This window comes from Carica papaya, chromosome 7 (assembly GCF_054855325.1).
Source record: "Carica papaya isolate Zhongbai chromosome 7, ASM5485532v1, whole genome shotgun sequence".
Taxonomy (NCBI): Eukaryota; Viridiplantae; Streptophyta; class Magnoliopsida; order Brassicales; family Caricaceae; genus Carica; species Carica papaya.
Window position 1 is genome coordinate 2434442 of NC_142315.1, and position 20914 is coordinate 2455355.

The 20914-nt window shown below is 31.5% G+C and overlaps 2 protein-coding genes across 2 annotated transcripts; both read right to left on the reverse strand.

The window, feature by feature from the left end:
• Window positions 1–10728: 10728 nt before the first annotated feature.
• LOC148252880 (putative FBD-associated F-box protein At1g61330) lies at window positions 10729–12069 on the reverse strand. Its single transcript, XM_088207775.1, has 2 exons — window positions 11216–12069; window positions 10729–11185 (listed from the first exon to the last, which is right to left on the reverse strand). The coding sequence occupies exons 1-2, from the start codon at window positions 11523–11525 to the stop codon at window positions 10821–10823; spliced, it is 675 nt and encodes a 224-aa protein (XP_088063901.1). The 5' UTR covers window positions 11526–12069; the 3' UTR covers window positions 10729–10820.
• Window positions 12070–14842: 2773 nt separating this feature from the next.
• LOC148252881 (FBD-associated F-box protein At1g61320-like) lies at window positions 14843–16737 on the reverse strand. Its single transcript, XM_088208027.1, has one exon. The coding sequence runs from the start codon at window positions 16362–16364 to the stop codon at window positions 15384–15386; it is 981 nt and encodes a 326-aa protein (XP_088064153.1). The 5' UTR covers window positions 16365–16737; the 3' UTR covers window positions 14843–15383.
• Between the last annotated feature and the right edge of the window lie 4177 nt (window positions 16738–20914).

Genomic DNA, 20914 nt, shown 5'->3' on the forward strand with positions numbered 1-20914 from the left:
TATAATCACGTCCGTACACTATCATTTACCTTTTCTTGTCAATAAAAATTCACATCCACTATAATCGCTATTCTATTTTTTGACTACAATACCCAAAAGAAATAATATTCTTACAAGGACACACATGAAACACAGTCTAACTCAAACTCACAATTTATTGTAAAGAAAGGAACATAACAATCATTCAACTAAAGAGTGATTAGCATACTCTAACAACTTACCTTAAAATCATCACATTTTAATAAAAACATAATTACTTCCTAGCACATTCACTTTCTGCTGTTTTTACTCAACAATAAGTAGGTTTCTAACATATATGAGTAATTATTTATAAGCACCTCGTTAATATATATGAATTGATAAACTCCACGACTATAATTGGTTTGTTTTAAATTTTTACAAAAAAATAAAACATACCAGGTATATAATCTTCTAATTCACTTGTACGCACAGTTATTTCTAGCATGCTTAGTGTCATAAGCTCCTCTAACCCAACAAAAATTCAAACCATTAAAAAAAGGGGCATAAAACTTAACCTACGAAAATAACAATTGAGGTCCAAATCACATATTATTAAGATTCTATTCACGTTATAACTTTTATACATAGAATCCATCTAGTCCGAAAGTAATAATATAAAAAAAAAAAAAACTATTATCTTTATCACTGGAAAAACAAACCAAAAAACATTAAACACAAGATGTATGATATACACCTTGAAATATAAGGAGCTAGGTAGGTTAGGCTGCAGTTTCATGAAGATTGATTTAAGCTTTAAATTCCTTGGAAGCTCAATGTGAATGGAACCAAGTTTTTGTATGCACTGGATAAAGAGTTTCAGCATCGTCGGAATGCTCATAAACAAGTATTTGAGCTCGTTTAGATGCTCTTGAGGAATAGAAAAGTCTGCGGTAATGGCATGAATCATTGAGATCAATTTTCAGAGCATCTTTTTTCGAAGTGACAAGAACTAAGTTCTCCAGGTTGATTGTCTTCTTTAGGAAAAACAGCACCAACTCTATTTCGTATTCGTCAAATTTGAACCCTGATATTTTGATAAATTTAATCCTGTATGGATCATGAACGAACTTATCAAGTTTGTTCTTCTGGTGACGCTCCCAATTAGATGTGCGGACGAAACGGAAGTCATTCAGCTGCAATTGTAATTTTAGTTTTATCCATACGGTTAGAAATTTATCAAAAATGAACCCAAAAAAATAAATATGTATATGTATCTATATATTAAGAAGAAGATATTATATATATATATATATATATATACATATAGTTAAGTGTAATCTTAAGGTATGTGTAGTGAGAAATGCTTACATCAATGAACAGTCTTTCTAAATTAGGACAGCATGTTAGAAAGGTGGCTATCTGGAAAAGATTCACAAAGCTACGATCATGCAGGAGCAGCTGATATTCCTTCATGGCAGGAAAAATAAATCGCGGTGCTTTCTGTGTTTTATTTGCAATTATCCTGGATAGACCCTGCGAGCATACACACACATAAATATACATATATGTGTGTGCGTACCAAATCATATATATGTGGGTGTCTATGCAAAAAAAAACTAAAGTTATGTACGAGAGGGAAGAAAATGGAACGAAAACTAACAGAAAACACAGAAGTATTAATAATTTATGGTGTTATTGAATGGTAATAAATGAAGGGAAGCAAAACGATAAGAATGAGTTAATTTAGCTTTTATACCAAATTATTAATTCTCTTTATAACTCGAGTTAATAAATTAATAACATACTTTAGAATTTAAATTAATTACCTGAAAAAATAAACCTAAGTTATTAGTTACGATTACTATAAGTTTCTATATATCTCGTAAATCATAATTTTTCAAATCACGACAAAAAGTACCATAACATTTTCTTTAAGTTTTAAATTTCTTTATGAACATTCCGAAAAAATATTACTTTTTAAATATTTTTTTAAAAAATTTATTGAGAACTCCAGTTTATATTATTAGTACTGAGTATAGTACGAGAAATTTTTTTTATCATATTAAAGCTTTGTTACATGTAAATCTCTACCGTCTTCTTTTTCACCCTTCTTATACATACTCTCTTATATCTAATATATATTGTATTGTGATACATTACTTATCTCAACTTTCAAAATAAGAAAATAATAATATAGAAGATAGCTGTAGTAAAATATTATATATCAATGCAAAAACTACAGTGCAATCAAACATCATAAAAATCAAAAAGTATTTAATTAATTTGAAAAAAAGATTTTATATGTGACTTACATACATGTACACTTCAAGACCATACCATCATGAAGCTATTGGACCGATTCATTTCCTACTATTATTTCAAACTCCAAAAAAAATATAATTTCTGAACTTTTTAATATTAAATTAAGAATTTTAAGTTAGTGTGTGGACTTATATATACAGTTTATTATATTCTTTTTATCTTCTTTATATATGTAAAATTATCATATTAGCTTTTTCCCACACAGCCCCCTCACCAAGGATATTTTAAGGTTTTTCTGTGTCTTAAAAACTCTCAATTATCTTCTCTGTCGCCTTTTATACTCTTGTTTCACTTTCACGTATTGTACTTGTAAAGATCTAACACACACACACACACACACATATATATATATATGACATCCTATATATATGCGTGTGTATGTTTAGATATATGTACTTATTGCTCCATGACGTACCCTTCTCTCCCTCTCTCCCAAACAAAGCTCAACAACACCAAATTGAGAATACAAAGATGACTATAGCAAAGCATGGTTCATACAATATATATAAACAGTAAAAGAGTATGCTAAAAAATGCTGTTGAGTGGGAAACTTAGACATAAGCACACAGATATATGTATATTTATTGCTCCGTTCCTTACCCTCCTCTCCCTCTCCCCCAAACAAACCTCGGAACAAGAAAACAACAGTGCACGAGGAGATAACTACAGCAAAATATTGTTCATCAAAATCAAGACATATCATAAAATATCATAAGAAAAAAATGCATTCAGGTAAGAAACTTTTTAAGATAAAGATTTTAAATACATACGAGCATGTAGGCGTACCTCAACAAATATGCCGGTGGTGGAGAGAACCTTAAGATTAAATTGATCCAAAAGAAGCCCGATCAGTCTAATAGGCGTAATATTTTCCGCTGAACTAACAGTGAGCAGCATATCTTCTAACTTGTCGACATTATTAAACTGGAAGAAAATAGGTTCTCCACTGTAATGAAATGTTTTCAGAGATGGGGCTTTAACTTTGAGATCGACCAAATTTTCACAATCCCCAACTTTGAGTACTCTAAACCATTTCTGCTTCGTCGCATTAATACCCATAATAACAAGAGAATAGCAGTGAACTAATTCCAAGTTCTCCAGAAGAATGCAACAATCGAATAAAGCACCAGTGAATTCTATACTCACACCCACACGTTTCAGAACAACACTCTTCAAGAGATGCCAGTTTTTAAGCTCTAATGGGTACGGATTGAATTCATAGTTGTCGATGGTCAAGCTTGTTAAAGTTGTTCCAGAATCAACCCAATCTGAAGAGAGGATAGGAATGGCGCCCGCACTGGAAAAATCCAGTTCAATCTCTTCAACATCTTTTTCTATCGCTTGTTTGATCCAGGATTCAATGGTTGGGATGATGGGTTCATTTGGAGCTATGAAAAGGCGAAACGATTTGATTTTTGATCCTTCGTGGTGACGGAAGATGTTGTCGATGATGGAGATAAGCGTTCCACGTTGGTACCCTCGAGTGAATTCTTCATCAAAGATCAAGCTTTTGTTGTACTTCGAAATATTTTTGTATCTCGATGCAAGGACACTTGATCTCGCTGCTTGTTTGACAGGTAAGTAAGTGAATATAGTCTCTACAATTTCACCAGGGACATCGTATGAAATCATTGAGTTCTGATATGGGTTAACAAGACTATTGTCGCCATGTTCTTCAGGATTTTGTCTCTTTACTTTCTGATCGGACATGGTTTTTCTCTTCCTTTCTTGAGCGGCTGCAATTGATAGATTGAACTGAGAATTTTCCCACGAAAATTACAGGAGAAGAAAAAGAAAATATCTGCTGGATAGATTTGGGTTTGGCGAGAAGAGAAAATAGGAGGAATCACAAAAAGGGTAATCTACCCTTTTTTATTTTTTATTTTTAAATTAGGTTCTTGAGGTTACAAAATTCTACTGGCAGCTTTGTCTTTTCTGGAGAAAACAATCATTATCTCATCTACGCGACAGGTAGTGGTAGACTGGAGTCAGCAGGTAACGCCAGTGTTGTTTTTCATGCGTTACATTTAAAAGCTGAGCTGTTTCATAAACTGACTTTGTATTTACCCCATAAACCCATTTGCCCTTTGAATTTAATTGGTAAAAAATAATTTCTTATGGTAAAAAAGTTAAGAGATATTTTAACATAATTAGAGATATTTAAGAGTCAACTCTACTCTTTGGATATATTTGGTAAAAAAATAATTTCTCATGGTAAGAAATCTCCAGATATTTTACCTTAACTAGAAATATTAATGAGACCATTTTTCTAACATAAATCTTAATTAGAACTCAAATCGCTCACATAAAATTTGAACTTAAGTTATTAATTATAATTAACCTGAATTTCTGTATACTTCATCAATCACAATTTTTCAAAGTACGATAAAAGTATCATAACCTCTTCATTTAAGATTTAGGCTTCTTCGTGAATAGCCGGACAAAATATCACTTTTTAAATATTTTTTAAAACTTATTAAGAATTCCAGTTTATGTTATTAGTTGTTATTATGCATATAAAAAGACAAAACGATGTATTAGGGTTTTGCTGTCTTAGAAACTCTGAAATGACTTCTTTTTCACCCTTTTTACACTCGTGTTTCATTTCCAAACGTTACACCTAAAAAGATCTATAATATATACATTTTGTGTGTATATGTTCAGATATATATATACTTATAGCTCCAGGACGTACCCTTCTCTTCCCCTATCCCGAACATAGATAAGAAACATGCAACTAGCAGTACAAAGATAACTTTAGCAAAACATAGTTCGTCGGGAGCAAAAAGTACAATATGCATGCATGTGTGTGGATATATATAGAGTAAAACATTATGTTAATAAAAAATGAAGTTAAGTAAGAAACTCATATATAAACAAAGAATATCTAATCAGTATGAAGGTCATGAAGTTGATTATACATATCATTAGTGAAAAATCATATATGCACTTGTGTTTTTGTGTGTGTGTGTGTGTGTACCTTGTGCTTCAATGACTTTTGTCCCTCTCTCCCAAACAAACCTCAGAAAAAGAAAACAACAATGCACGAGGAGATAACTACAGCAAAATTTATTCATAAAAAAATATTATAATAAAAAAGTGCATTCAAGTAAGAAACTTTGAAGATAAATATTTGAAATATATATGAGCATGTAGTCATACCCAAGGAACTTGTTGGTGGTAAAGAGAACCTTAAAATAACGTAGATTAAAAATTCCAATCACTTTAAAAGGGTGCCTAAGATCTTTTCCTGAACTAATATTGAGTAGCGTATCTTCCAACTTGTCGACATGATGAAATTGGAAGAAAATAGGTTGTCTACTGCAATGAAATGGTTTTAGAGATTGAGCATTATTTTCAAGATCCACCAAGCTTTCACAATCCCCAATTTTCAGTACTCTAACCCATTTCTGCTTCGTTGCATTAATTTACAGAATAATAATAGAATAGCTCTGGACCTATTCTAAGCTCTCTAGATAAACGCAACAATATAGGATAGCCCCAATGAATTCTATACTCGCATCCACGCATTTCACAACAATATTCTTCAAGAGACGCAAGTTTTTAAGCTTTGGTGGATACGGATTGACTTCACAGTTGTCGATTGTCAAGTTTTTTAAAGTTATTCAAAAATCAAGCCAATCTATAGAGAGGATAGGAGTGGTGCCTACACTGGAAAAATCCAGTTCAATCTCTTCAACATCTTTTTCTAGATCCAGGATTCAATGGTTGGGATGATGGGTTCATTTGGATCCATGAAAACGCGAAACGATTTGATTTTTGATCCTTCGTGGTGACGGAAGATGTTGTCGATGATGGAGATAAGCGTTCCACGGTGGTACCCTCGAGCGAATTCCTCATCAAAGATCAAGCTTTTGTTGTACTTCGAAATATTTTTGAATCTCGATGCAAGGACACTTGATCTCGCTGCTTGTTTGACTGGTAAGTAAGTGAATATAGTCTCTACAATTTCACCAGGGACATCGTATGAAATCGTTGAGTTCTGATATGGGTTAACAAGACTATTGTCGCCATGTTCTTCAGGATTTTGTCTCTTTACTTTTTGATCGGACATGGTTTTTCTCTTCCTTTCTTGAGCGGCTGAAATTGATAGATTGAACTGAGAATTTTCCTACGAAAATTACAGGAGAAGAAAAAAAAGTATATCTGCTTGATAGATTTGGATTTGGCGAGAAGAGAAAATATGAGGTATCACAAAAAGGGAACTCTACCCTTTTTTTTATTTTTTATTTTTAAATTAGGTTCTGGAGGTTACAAAATTCTATTGGTAGTTTTGTCTTTTCTGGAGAAAACAATCATTATCTCATCCACGTGACAGGTAGTGGTAGACTGGAGTCAGCAGGTAACGCCAGTGTTGTTTTTCATGCGTTACATTTAAAAGATGAGCTGTTTCATAAACTGACTTTGTATTTACCCAATAAACCCATTTGCCCTTTGAATTTAATTGGATAGGCTTTACAAGAGTACACACACACACACACACACATATATATATAAATGATAAAATTAAACAAGAAACAAATTTATATTTTATAAATTATAGATCCAAAAAATTAATTTAATGTAGTAAAACAAAATTTCATCTTTGGAAAACAATATTTTGCTATCTTTTCAAACCCAATTAATACGTAATAAAATAATTTTAAAAAACTAGAAAAATATATGTATACCAAATTATATATAGTTGTTTATCCAAGAAAACTAGTTATGCATGAGAGAGAAAAAAAAATGAAACAAAGAATAATAGAAAATACATAAACATCAATAATTTATCATGTTACTTAATAGTAATAAATGAGGTAAAACAAAATGATAAGAATGGAATAATTTAGCTTTCCTACTAAACTCTTAGTTCTCTTTATAACTCGAGTTGATAAATTAATTCTATATTTTAGAACTCAAATCACTCACATAAAATTTGAACTTAAGTTATTAATTATAATTAACCTAAATTTCCGTATACTTCATCAATCACAATTTTTCAAAGTACGATAAAAGTATCATAATCTCTTCATTTAAGTTTTAAGTTCTTTCGTGAAGACCCGGACAAAATATAACTTTTTAAATATTTTTTAAAACTTATTAAGAATTCAAATTTATGTTACTATGCATATGAAAAGAGAAAATGGCGTATTAGGGTTTTACTGTCTTAGAAACTCTGCAATGTCTTCTTTTTTACCCTTTTTACACTCGTGTTTCATTTCCAAACGCTACACCTAAAAAGATCTATAATATATACATTTTGTGTGTATATGTTCAGATATATATACTTATAGCTCCAGGACTTACCCTTCTCTTCCCATATCCCAAACATACATAAGAAAGATACAACTAGCAGTACAAGGATAACTTTAGCAAAACATAGTTCGTCGAGAGCAAAAAGTTCAATATGCATGCATGTGTGTGGATATATATTGAGTAAAACATTATATTAATAAAAAATGCAGTTAAGTAAGAAACTCATATATAAACAAAGAATATCTAACCAGTATGAAGGTCATGAAGTTGATTATGCATATCATTAGTGAAAAATCATATATGTACTTGTGTTTTTGTGTGTGTGTGTGTGTGTGTGTACCTTGTGCTTCAATGACTTTTGTCCCTCCCTCCCAAACAAACCTCAAAAAAAGAAAACAACAGTGCACAAGGAGATAACTACAGCAAAATTTGCTCATTAAAGAACATTATAATAAAAAAGTGCATTCAAGTAAGAAACTTTGAAGATAAATATTCGAAATATATGTGAGCATGTAGTCATACCTCAAGGAACTTGTTGGTGGTAAAGAGAACCTTAAGATAACGTAGATTAAAAACCCGATCATTTTAAAAGGGTGCCTAAGATCTTTTCCTAAACTAATAGTGAGTAGCACATCTTCTAACTTGTCAACATGATGAAATTGGAAGAAAATAGGTTTTCTACTACAATGAAATGGCTTTAGAGATTGAGCATTAATTTCAAGATCCACCAAACTTTCACAATCCCCAATTTTGCAGTACTCTAACTCATTTCTACTTTGTTGCATTAATATACAGAATAATAATAGAATAGCACTGGACTGATTCAAAGCTCTCTAGATAAATGCAACAATATAGGATAGCCCCAATGAATTCTATACTCGTATCCATGCATTTCACAACAATATTCTTCAAGAGACGCAAGTTTTTAAGCTTTGGTAGATACGGATTGAGTTCACAGTTATCGATTGTCAAGTTTTTTTAAATTATTCCAAAATCAAGCCAATCTGAAGAGAGGATAGGAGTGGTGCCTACACTGGAAAAATCCAGTTCAACATCTTTTTCTACCGTTTATTTGATCCAAGATTCAAAGGTTGGATGATGGGTTCACTTGGATCTATGGAAAGACGAAATGATTTGATTTTTGATCCTTCATGGTGACGGAAGATGTGGTCGACGATGGAGATAAGTGTTGCACGGTGGTACCCTCGAGCGAATTATTCATCGAAGATCAAGTTTTTGTTGTACTTCAAAATATATATGGATCTCGATGCAGTGAGACTTGATGTCGATGCAATGAGACTTGATCTCGCTGCTTGTTTGTCTAGTAAGTAAGTGAAGATAGTCTCTACAACTTCACCGGGAACATCATAAGACATCATAGAGTGTTGATCTCGCTGCTATTAATAGATTGGACTGAGAATTTTCTCACGATAATTACAGGAAAAAGGAAAATTCTGCCGGATATACTCGGATTTAGCGAGAAGAGAAAATGTGAGGAATCACAAACAAGGTACTACAGCATCATATATATTTCTCTCCGACATCTATTATAGTGGTTATTAAAACAAATTTTATTCTTTTTCTAAAAAATTTTTTATGCTCTTGAGAATACAAAATCCTGCTGCTGGTTTTGTCTTTTCTGGAGCAAACAATCATTAATGCGCTGACGCGGAGGATCGTAGTCGACCGGATTCATGAACTGGTTTTGCAATTATCCAATAATTATTATGGTAAGAAAATTAAGAGATATCTTACCTTAACTAGAAACATTAATGAGTCAACTTTAGTTTTCGACAAGAAATGATTTCTTATGGTAACAAAATTCACATATATTTTATTTTAATAACAATTAATTATTCTATATATCCTTACTTGCATGTTTCAATCTGGGTTTTTTGGAAATTACTTTAAATATTTTAATTACAGTGATTTTCGGCTTTCAAAAGGTGGTTGCAAAGTATTTTCTCAGGAGGTGGTGGATTTTCTTTTGAATCAACATAGAGTTTAATTAGATTTAAGTTTTGATTTCCTTTTTTTCTAGTTTCAGATTCATTGTTCTTAAAAAAATTATCATTAATTAATATACTGAATTTTGAAAACCATTTTCGCTCACGGTTAATTAGTACCAAAATAACATTTTCTTCCTTATAATTCACTTTTATATGCATTAATTTAATTTTTATAATAAGAAAAAATATTATTAAAAGTTTAAATTCATATAACTAATGTTTCAAAATGTTCTAAAACACAATAGTATTACTCATTAATGACGATTTTAAGGCTTGTCCAATCATTTTTTTTTTAATTAGTACAAAAATGTTATCCTCATTTTGTTTAAAATATTATGTTTCTCCCTTGTTTGATTTATAAATAATCATGTCATTAGTTTTAAACCATATGATTGTCGTATGGTAATGACGCATTTAGAAATACCCATTTTAACAATTAACTTATTTGAGCGATCGATTTTAGGTTACGTCGTTTCTTCTTTGCTTTCATTTCCGAATATGTTCATTTATTTACGGTATCAACTATTCTTTTTGTTTCTTTGACATTTTAATTTATTTTAGTACGTTTTTCAGTCAATGAGTTATTTCTTGTTTTAGACCAACCAATACAATGTAATTGTAATTTTATTACAATCCTATTTTCTGTTCAGCTAATAATTATTATAATACAACCAATAATCCAGAAATTTAAGTCTATAATACCGCTACATTTTTAATATCTAAATATTTTAAATTTGTTGAAGAAGTTCGTTATCAAAGTAAGATTTTTTGTACCTATAGTGTTGAAATTTCGATAAGATTTTGTTATTAATTAATGATATCTAAATGTATAAAATTTTAAACTACAAAAAGTTTTATTTGGTAAAATAAAATCCAAAAAGAAAAAATTATTCTTAAAAAAACTAGAACTAGAAGTTTTACTACTATCATGCATAGCACATTTTGATGGGAATATTTGAATTCAGTTTGATAAAGTAATGCTTAATTATGAATTTGATTTATTTAATACATATCTATACTAGATATAAATTCAAACCATTGAAAAAAGATATAAAACTTAACCAATGAAAATAACAGTTAAGGTTCAAATCGCACATAACTAAGGTTTTGTTCAAGTTATAACTTACATATATAAAATAACAACTTATCTAATCGTTTTATTTTGTTAAGTAGAATGATACATTAGGATTTTTTTTATGTCTCAAAACCTCTCCGCTATCTTCTCTTTCACCTTTTTTACCCTCTTGTTTCATTTCCACATATTATACCTCAAAACCATTGCTGCTTCGCCGCATTAATATACAGAATAATAAGATAACGGCACTGAACTAATTCCAAGCTCTCCAGAAGGAGGCAACAATCGAGTAAAGCACCAATGAGTTCTATACTCAAATCCACACGTTTCATAACAACATTCTTCAAGAGACGCAAATTTTTAAGCTCTGATAGGTGGGGATTGAATTCACAGAAGTCGATTTTCAGGCTTGTTAAAGTTGTTCCAGAATCAACCGAATCTGAAGAAAGGATTGGCGTGGTGCCTACACTGGAAAAATCTAGTTCAATCTCTTCAACATCTTTTTCTATCGCTTGTTTGATCCAGGATTCAATGGTTGGGATGACGGGTCCATTTGGATCTAGGAAAAGACGAAACGATTAGATTTTTAATCCTTCATGGTGACGAAAGATGTGGCCGATGATGGAGATAAGTGCTCCACAGTCGTACCCTCGAGCGAATTCCTTATCAAAGATCAAGCTTTTGCTGTACTTCCAAATATTTCTTAATCTCGATGCAAGGAGGCTTGACCTCGATGCTTGTTTGACTGGTAAGAAAGTGAAGATAGTCTCTACAACTTCACCAGGGATATTGTAAGAAATCATTAAGTTTTGATTTGGGTTAACAAGACTACCTTCACCGTGACTATTTGTTATATGATCGGACATCGTTTTCCTCTTCCTTTCTTGTGCAGCTGCCATTGATAGATTGAACTGAGAATTTTCTCACGAAAATTACAGGACAAATGAAAGAAAATTCTGCTGGATATACTTAGATTTAGCGAGAAGAGAAAATGCGGGGAATCACAAAAGGGGTACTACGCATGATATATACTTATCTCCGTCATCTACTGCACCGGTTACGAAATCAAATTTGATGTTTTCTGAAAAAGAATTTTAGGCTCTTAGGGATACAAAATTCTGCTGCTGCTTTTGTCTTTTCTGGAGCAAACAATCATTATAAAATCCCACGAATAAGCAACGCGCTGACGTGGAGGGTAGTGGTAGACCGGGGTAAGCAGGTAACGCCAATGTTGTTTTGCATGCGTTATATTTGAAAGCTGAGTCGTTTCATAAACAGACTTTGTATTTATCCGGTAGACCTTTTTACCCTTTGGGTTTAATTGGTAAAAAATAATTTCTTACGGTGAAAAAAATTCGTAGAGATTTTAACATAACTAGAGACATTCAAGAGTCAACTCTACTCTTTGGATATATTACAACAAATAATTTCTCATAGTAAGAAATCCCCAGATATTTTTTTTATCGTAAGTTTTATATATTATAGTATATTTTTATTCTACTCTGCGAACCAATGATCGAGAAGTTCAAGTCTATAATACCACTACATTTTTAATATTCAAAACTTTCAAAGTCGTTAAAGAAGTTCATTATCAAATTCTTTGTAGCTAGTGGTGTCGAAATTTTGATAAGACTCTGTTGTTAATTATTGACGTCTTAATATAGACAAAATCGTTATAAATCTACATTCGTGATAACTATGCTGAAATCTATCCACGCAAATATAATCACGTCCGTACACTATCATTTACCTTTTCTTGTCAATTAAAATTCACATCCACTATAATCGCTATTCTATTTTTTGACTACAATACCCAAAAGAAATAATATTCTTACAAGGACACACATGAAACACAGTCTAACTCAAACTCACAATTTATTGTAAAGAATGGAACATAACAATCATTCAACTAAAAAGTGATTAGCATACTCTAACAACTTACCTTAAAATCATCACATTTTAATAAAAACATAATTACTTCCTAGCACATTCACTTTCTGCTATTTTTACTCAACAATAAGTAGGTTTCTAACATATATGAGTAATTATTTATAAGCACCCCGTTAATATATATGAATTGATAAACTCCACGACTATAATTGGTTTGTTTTAAATTTTTACAAAAAAATAAAACATACCAGGTATATAATCTTCTAATTCACTTGTACGCACAGTTATTTCTAGCATGCTTAGTGTCATAAGCTCCTCTAACCCAACAAAAATTCAAACCATTAAAAAAAGGGGCATAAAACTTAACCTATGAAAATAACAATTGAGGTCCAAATCACATATTATTAAGATTCTATTCACGTTATAACTTTTATACATAGAATCCATCTAGTCCGAAAGTAATAATATAAAAAAAAAAAAATTATTATCTTTATCACTGGAAAAACAAACCAAAAAACATTAAACACAAGATGTATGATATGCACCTTGAAATATAAGGAGCTAGGTAGGTTAGGCTGCAGTTTCATGAAGATTGATTTAAGCTTTAAATTCCTTGGAAGCTCAATGTGAATGGAACCAAGTTTTTGTATGCACTGGATAAAGAGTTTCAGCATCGTCGGAATGCTCATAAACAAGTATTTGAGCTCGTTTAGATGCTCTTGAGGAATAGAAAAGTCTGCGGTAATGGCATGAATCATTGAGATCAATTTTCAGAGCATCTTTTTTCGAAGTGACAAGAACTAAGTTCTCCAGGTTGATTGTCTTCTTTAGGAAAAACAGCACCAACTCTATTTCGTATTCGTCAAATTTGAACCCTGATATTTTGATAAATTTAATCCTGTATGGATCATGAACGAACTTATCAAGTTTGTTCTTCTGGTGACGCTCCCAATTAGATGTGCGGACGAAACGGAAGTCATTCAGCTGCAATTGTAATTTTAGTTTTATCCATCCGGTTAGAAATTTATCAAAAATAAACCCAAAAAAATAAATATGTATATGTATCTATATATTAAGAAGAAGATATTATTATTATTATTATTATTATATATATATATACATATAGTTAAGTGTAATCTTAAGGTATGTGTAGTGAGAAATGCTTACATCAATGAACAGTCTTTCTAAATTAGGACAGCATGTTAGAAAGGTGGCTATCTGGAAAAGATTCACAAAGCTACGATCATGCAGGAGCAGCTGATATTCCTTCATGGCAGGAAAAGTAAATCGCGGTGCTTTCTGTGTTTTATTTGCAATTATCCTGGATAGACCCTGCGAGCATACACACACATAAATATACATATATGTGTGTGCGTACCAAATCATATATATGTGGGTGTATATGCAAAAAAACTAAAGTTATGTACGAGAGGGAAGAAAATGGAATGAAAACTAATAGAAAACACAGAAGTATTAATAATTTATAGTGTTATTGAATGGTAATAAATGAAGGGAAGCAAAACGATAAGAATGAGTTAATTTAGCTTTTATACTAAATTATTAATTCTCTTTATAACTCAGAGTTAATAAATTAATAATATACTTTAGAATTTAAATTAATTACCTGAAAAAATAAACCTAAGTTATTAGTTACGATTACTATAAGTTTCTATATATCTCGTAAATCATAATTTTTCAAATCACGACAAAAAGTACCATAACCTTTTCTTTAAGTTTTAAATTTCTTTATGAACATTCCGAAAAAATATTACTTTTTAAATATTTTTTAAAAAAATTTATTGAGAACTCCAGTTTATATTATTAGTACTGAGTATAGTACGAGAAATTTTTTTTATCATATTAAAGCTTTGTTACATGTAAATCTCTACCGTCTTCTTTTTCACCCATCTTATACATACTCTCTTATATCTAATATATATTGTATTGTGATACATTACTTATCTCAACTTTCAAAATAAGAAAATAATAATATAGAAGATAACTGTAGTAAAATATTATATATCAATGCAAAAACTACAGTGCAATCAAACATCATAAAAATCAAAAAGTATCTAATTAATTTGAAAAAAAGATTTTATATGTGACTTACATGCATGTACACTTCAAGACCATACCATCATGAAGCTATTGGACCGATTCATTTCCCACTATTATTTCAAACTCCAAAAAAAATATAATTTCTGAAGTTTTTAATATTAAATTAAGAATTTTAAGTTAGTGTGTGGACTTATACATACAGTTTATTATATTCTTTTTTATCTTTTTTATATATGTAAAATTATCATATTAGCTTTTTCCCACACAGCCTCCTCACCAAGGATATTTTAAGGTTTTTCTGTGTCTTAAAAACTCTCAATTATCTTCTCTGTCGCCTTTTATACTCTTGTTTCATTTTCACATATTGTACTTGTAAAGATCTAACACACACACACACACACACACACACATATATATATGACATCCTGTATATATGCGTGTGTATGTTTAGATATTTGTACTTATTGCTCCATGACGTACCCTTCTCTCCCTCTCTCCCAAACAAAGCTCAACAACACCAAATTGAGAATACAAAGATGACTATAGCAAAACATGGTTCATACAATATATATAAACAGTAAAAGAGTATGCTAAAAAATGCTGTTGAGTGGGAAACTTAGACATAAGCACACAGATATATGTATATTTATTGCTCCGTTCCTTACCCTCCTCTCCCTCTCCCCCAAACAAACCTCATAACAAGAAAACAACAGTGCACGAGGAGATAACTACAGCAAAATATTGTTCATCAAAATCAAGACATATCATAAAATATCATGAGAAAAAAATGCATTCAGGTAAGAAACTTTTTAAGATAAAGATTTTAAATACATACGAGCATGTAGGCGTACCTCAACAAATATGCCGGTGGTGGAGAGAACCTTAAGATTAAATTGATCCAAAAGAAGCCCGATCAGTCTAATAGGCGTAATATTTTCCGCTGAACTAACAGTGAGCAGCATATCTTCTAACTTGTCGACATTATTAAACTGGAAGAAAATAGGTTCTCCACTGTAATGAAATGTTTTCAGAGATGGGGCTTTAACTTTGAGATCCACCAAATTTTCACAATCCCCAACTTTGAGTACTCTAAACCATTTATGCTTCGTCGCATTAATACCCATAATAACAAGAGAATAGCAGTGAACTAATTCCAAGTTCTCCAGAAGAATGCAACAATCGAATAAAGCACCAGTGAATTCTATACTCACACCCACACGTTTCAGAACAACACTCTTCAAGAGATGCCAGTTTTTAAGCTCTAATGGGTACGGATTGAATTCATAGTTGTCGATGGTCAAGCTTGTTAAAGTTGTTCCAGAATCAACCCAATCTGAAGAGAGGATAGGAATGGCGCCCGCGCTGGAAAAATCCAGTTCAATCTCTTCAACATCTTTTTCTATCGCTTGTTTGATCCAGGATTCAATGGTTGGGATGATGGGTTCATTTGGAGCTATGAAAAGGCGAAACGATTTGATTTTTGATCCTTCGTGGTGACGGAAGATGTTGTCGATGATGGAGATAAGCGTTCCACGTTGGCACCCTCGAGTGAATTCTTCATCAAAGATCAAGCTTTTGTTGTACTTCGAAATATTTTTGAATCTCGATGCAAGGACACTTGATCTCGCTGCTTGTTTGACAGGTAAGTAAGTGAATATAGTCTCTACAATTTCACCAGGGACATCGTATGAAATCATTGAGTTCTGATATGGGTTAACAAGACTATTGTCGCCATGTTCTTCAGGATTTTGTCTCTTTACTTTCTGATCGGACATGGTTTTTCTCTTCATTTCTTGAGCGGCTGCAATTGATAGATTGAACTGAGAATTTTCCCACGAAAATTACAGGAGAAGAAAAAGAAAATATCTGCTGGATAGATTTGGGTTTGGCGAGAAGAGAAAATAGGAGGAATCACAAAAAGGGTAATCTACCCTTTTTTATTTTTTATTTTTAAATTAGGTTCTTGATGTTACAAAATTCTACTGGCAGCTTTGTCTTTTCTGGAGAAAACAATCATTATCTCATCTACGTGACAGGTAGTGGTAGACTGGAGTCAGCAGGTAACGCCAGTGTTGTTTTTCATGCGTTACATTTAAAAGCTGAGCTGTTTCATAAACTGACTTTGTATTTACCCCATAAACCCATTTGCCCTTTGAATTTAATTGGTAAAAAATAATTTCTTATGGTAAAAAAGTTAAGAGATATTTTAACATAATTAGAGATATTTAAGAGTCAACTCTACTCTTTGGATATATTTGGTAAAAAAATAATTTCTCATGGTAAGAAATCTCCAGATATTTTACCTTAACTAGAAATATTAATGAGACCATTTTTCTAACATAAATCTTAATTAGAACTCAAATCACTCCCATAAAATTTGAACTTAAGTTATTAATTATAATTAACCTGAATTTCTGTATACTTCATCAATCACAATTTTTCAAAGTACGATAAAAGTATCATAACCTCTTCATTTAAGATTTAGGCTTCTTCGTGAATACCCGGACAAAATATCACTTTTTAAATATTTTTTAAAACTTATTAAGAATTCCAGTTTATGTTATTAGTTGTTATTATGCATATAAAAAGACAAAACGATGTATTAGGGTTTTGCTGTCTTAGAAACTCTGCAATGACTTCTTTTTCACCCTTTTTACACTCGTGTTTCATTTCCAAACGTTACACCTAAAAAGATCTATAATATATACATTTTGTGTGTATATGTTCAGATATATATACTTATAGCTCCAGGACTTACCCTTCTCTTCCCCTATCCCGAACATAGATAAGAAACATGCAACTAGCAGTACAAAGATAACTTTAGCAAAACATAGTTCGTCGGGAGCAAAAAGTACAATATGCATGCATGTGTGTGGATATATATAGAGTAAAACATTATGTTAATAAAAAATGAAGTTAAGTAAGAAACTCATATATAAACAAAGAATATCTAATCAGTATGAAGGTCATGAAGTTGATTATACATATCATTAGTGAAAAATCATATATGTACTTGTGTTTTTGTGTGTGTACCTTGTGCTTCAATGACTTTTGTCCCTCTCTCCCAAACACGAGGAGATAACCACAGCAAAATTTATTCATAAAAAAATATTATAATAAAAAAGTGCATTCAAGTAAGAAACTTTGAAGATAAATATTTGAAATATATATGAGCATGTAGTCATACCTCAAGGAACTTGTTGGTGGTAAAGAGAACCTTAAAATAACGTAGATTAAAAATTCCAATCACTTTAAAAGGGTGCCTAAGATCTTTTCCTGAACTAATATTGAGTAGCATATCCTCCAACTTGTCGACATGATGAAATTGGAAGAAAATAGGTTGTCTACTGCAATGAAATGGTTTTAGAGATTGAGCATTATTTTCAAGATCCACCAAGCTTTCACAATCCCCAATTTTCAGTACTCTAACCCATTTCTGCTTCGTTGCATTAATTTACAGAATAATAATAGAATAGCTCTGGACCTATTCTAAGCTCTCTAGATAAATGCAACAATATAGGATAGCCCCAATGAATTCTATACTCGCATCCACGCATTTCACAACAATATTCTTCAAGAGACGCAAGTTTTTAAGCTTTGGTGGATACGGATTGACTTCACAGTTGTCGATTGTCAAGTTTTTTAAAGTTATTCAAAAATCAAGCCAATCTAAAGAGAGGATAGGAGTGGTGCCTACACTGGAAAAATCCAGTTCAATCTCTTCAACATCTTTTTCTACTGCTTGTTTGATCCAGGATTCAATGGTTGGGATGATGGGTTCATTTGGATCCATGAAAACGCGAAACGATTTGATTTTTGATCCTTCGTGGTGACGGAAGATGTTGTCGATGATGGAGATAAGCGTTCCACGGTGGTACCCTCGAGCGAATTCCTCATCAAAGATAAAGCTTTTGTTGTACTTCGAAATATTTTTGAATCTCGATGCAAGGACACTTGATCTCGCTGCTTGTTTGACTGGTAAGTAAGTGAATATAGTCTCTACAATTTCACCAGGGACATCGTATGAAAACATTGAGTTTTGATATGGGTTAACAAGACTATTGTCGCCATGTTCTTCAGGATTTTGTCTCTTTACTTTCTGATCGGACATGGTTTTTCTCTTCCTTTCTTGAGCGGCTGCAATTGATAGATTGAACTGAGAATTTTCCTACGAAAATTACAGGAGAAGAAAAAAAATATATCTGCTCGATAGATTTGGATTTGGCGAGAAGAGAAAATATGAGGTATCACAAAAAGGGTACTCTACCCTTTTTTATTTTTTATTTTTAAATTAGGTTCTGGAGGTTACAAAATTCTATTGGTAGTTTTGTCTTTTTTGGAGAACACAATCATTATCTCATCCACGTGACAGGTAGTGGTAGACTGGAGTCAGCAGGTAACGCCAGTGTTGTTTTTCATGCGTTACATTTAAAAGATGAGCTGTTTCATAAACTGACTTTGTATTTACCCAATAAACCCATTTGCCCTTTGAATTTAATTGGATAGGCTTTACAAGAGTACACACACACACACACACACACACACATATATAAATGATAAAATTAAACAAGAAACAAATTTATATTTTATAAATTATAGATCCAAAAAATTAATGTAATGTAGTAAAACAAAATTTCATCTTTGGAAAACAATATTTTACTATCTTTTCAAACCCAATTAATACGTAATAAAATAATTTTAAAAAACTAGAAAAATATATGTGTACCAAATTATATATAGTTGTTTATCCAAGAAAACTAGTTATGCATGAGAGAGAAAAAAAATGAAACAAAGAATAATAGAAAACACATAAACATCAATAATTTATCATGTTACTTAATAGTAATAAATGAGGTAAAACAAAATGATAAGAATGGAATAATTTAGCTTTCCTACTAAACTCTTAGTTCTCTTTATAACTCGAGTTGATAAATTAATTCTATATTTTAGAACTCAAATCACTCGCATAAAATTTGAACTTAAGTTATTAATTATAATTAACCTAAATTTCTGTATACTTCATCAATCACAATTTTTCAAAGTACGATAAAAGTATCATAATCTCTTCATTTAAGTTTTAAGTTCTTTCGTGAAGATCCGGACAAAATATAACTTTTTAAATATTTTTTAAAACTTATTAAGAATTCCAATTTATGTTACTAGTTGTTACTATGCATATGAAAAGAGAAAAGGGCGTATTAGGGTTTTACTGTCTTAGAAACTCTGCAATGTCTTCTTTTTTACCCTTTTTACACTCGTGTTTCATTTCCAAACGCTACACCTAAAAAGATCTATAATATATACATTTTGTGTGTATATGTTCAGATATATATACTTATAGCTCCAGGACTTACCCTTCTCTTCCCATATCCCAAACATACATAAGAAAGATACAACTAGCAGTACAAAGATAACTTTAGCAAAACATAGTTCGTCGAGAGCAAAAAGTACAATATGCATGCATGTGTGTGGATATATATTGAGTAAAATATTATATTAATAAAAAATGCAGTTAAGTAAGAAACTCATATATAAACAAAGAATATCTAACCAGTATGAAGGTCATGAAGTTGATTATGCATATCATTAGTGAAAAATCATATATGTACTTGTGTTTTTGTGTGTGTGTGTGTGTGTACCTTGTGCTTCAATGACTTTTGTCCCTCTCTCCCAAACAAACCTCGGAAAAAAAAAAAAAAAACAGTGCACGAGGAGATAACTACAGCAAAATTTGTTCATAAAAAAAATATTATAATAAAAAAGTGCATTCAAGTAAGAAACTTTGAAGATAAATATTTGAAATATATATGAGCATGTAGTCATACCTCAAGGAACTTGTTGGTGGTAAAGAGAGTCTTAAGATAACGTAGATTAAAAATTCCAATCATTTTAAAAGTGTGCCTAAGATCTTTTCCTGAACTAATAGTGAGCAACATATCTTCCAACTTGTCGACATGATGAAATTGGAAGAAAATAGGTTTTCTACTACAATGAAATGGCTTTAGAGATTGAGCATTAATTTCAAGATCCACCAAACTTTCACAATCCCCAATTTTGCAGTACTCTAACTCATTTCTACTTTGTTGCATTAATATACATAATAATAATAGAATAGCACTGGACTGATTCTAAGCTCTCTAGATAAATGCAACAATATAGGATAGCCCCAATGAATTCTATGCTCGTATCCATGCGTTTCACAACAATATTCTTCAAGAGACGCAAGTTTTTAAGCTTTGGTAGATACGGATTGAGTTCACAGTTATCGATTGTCAAGTTTTTTAAAATTATTCCAAAATCAAGCCAATCTGAAGAGAGGATAGGAGTGGTGCCTACACTG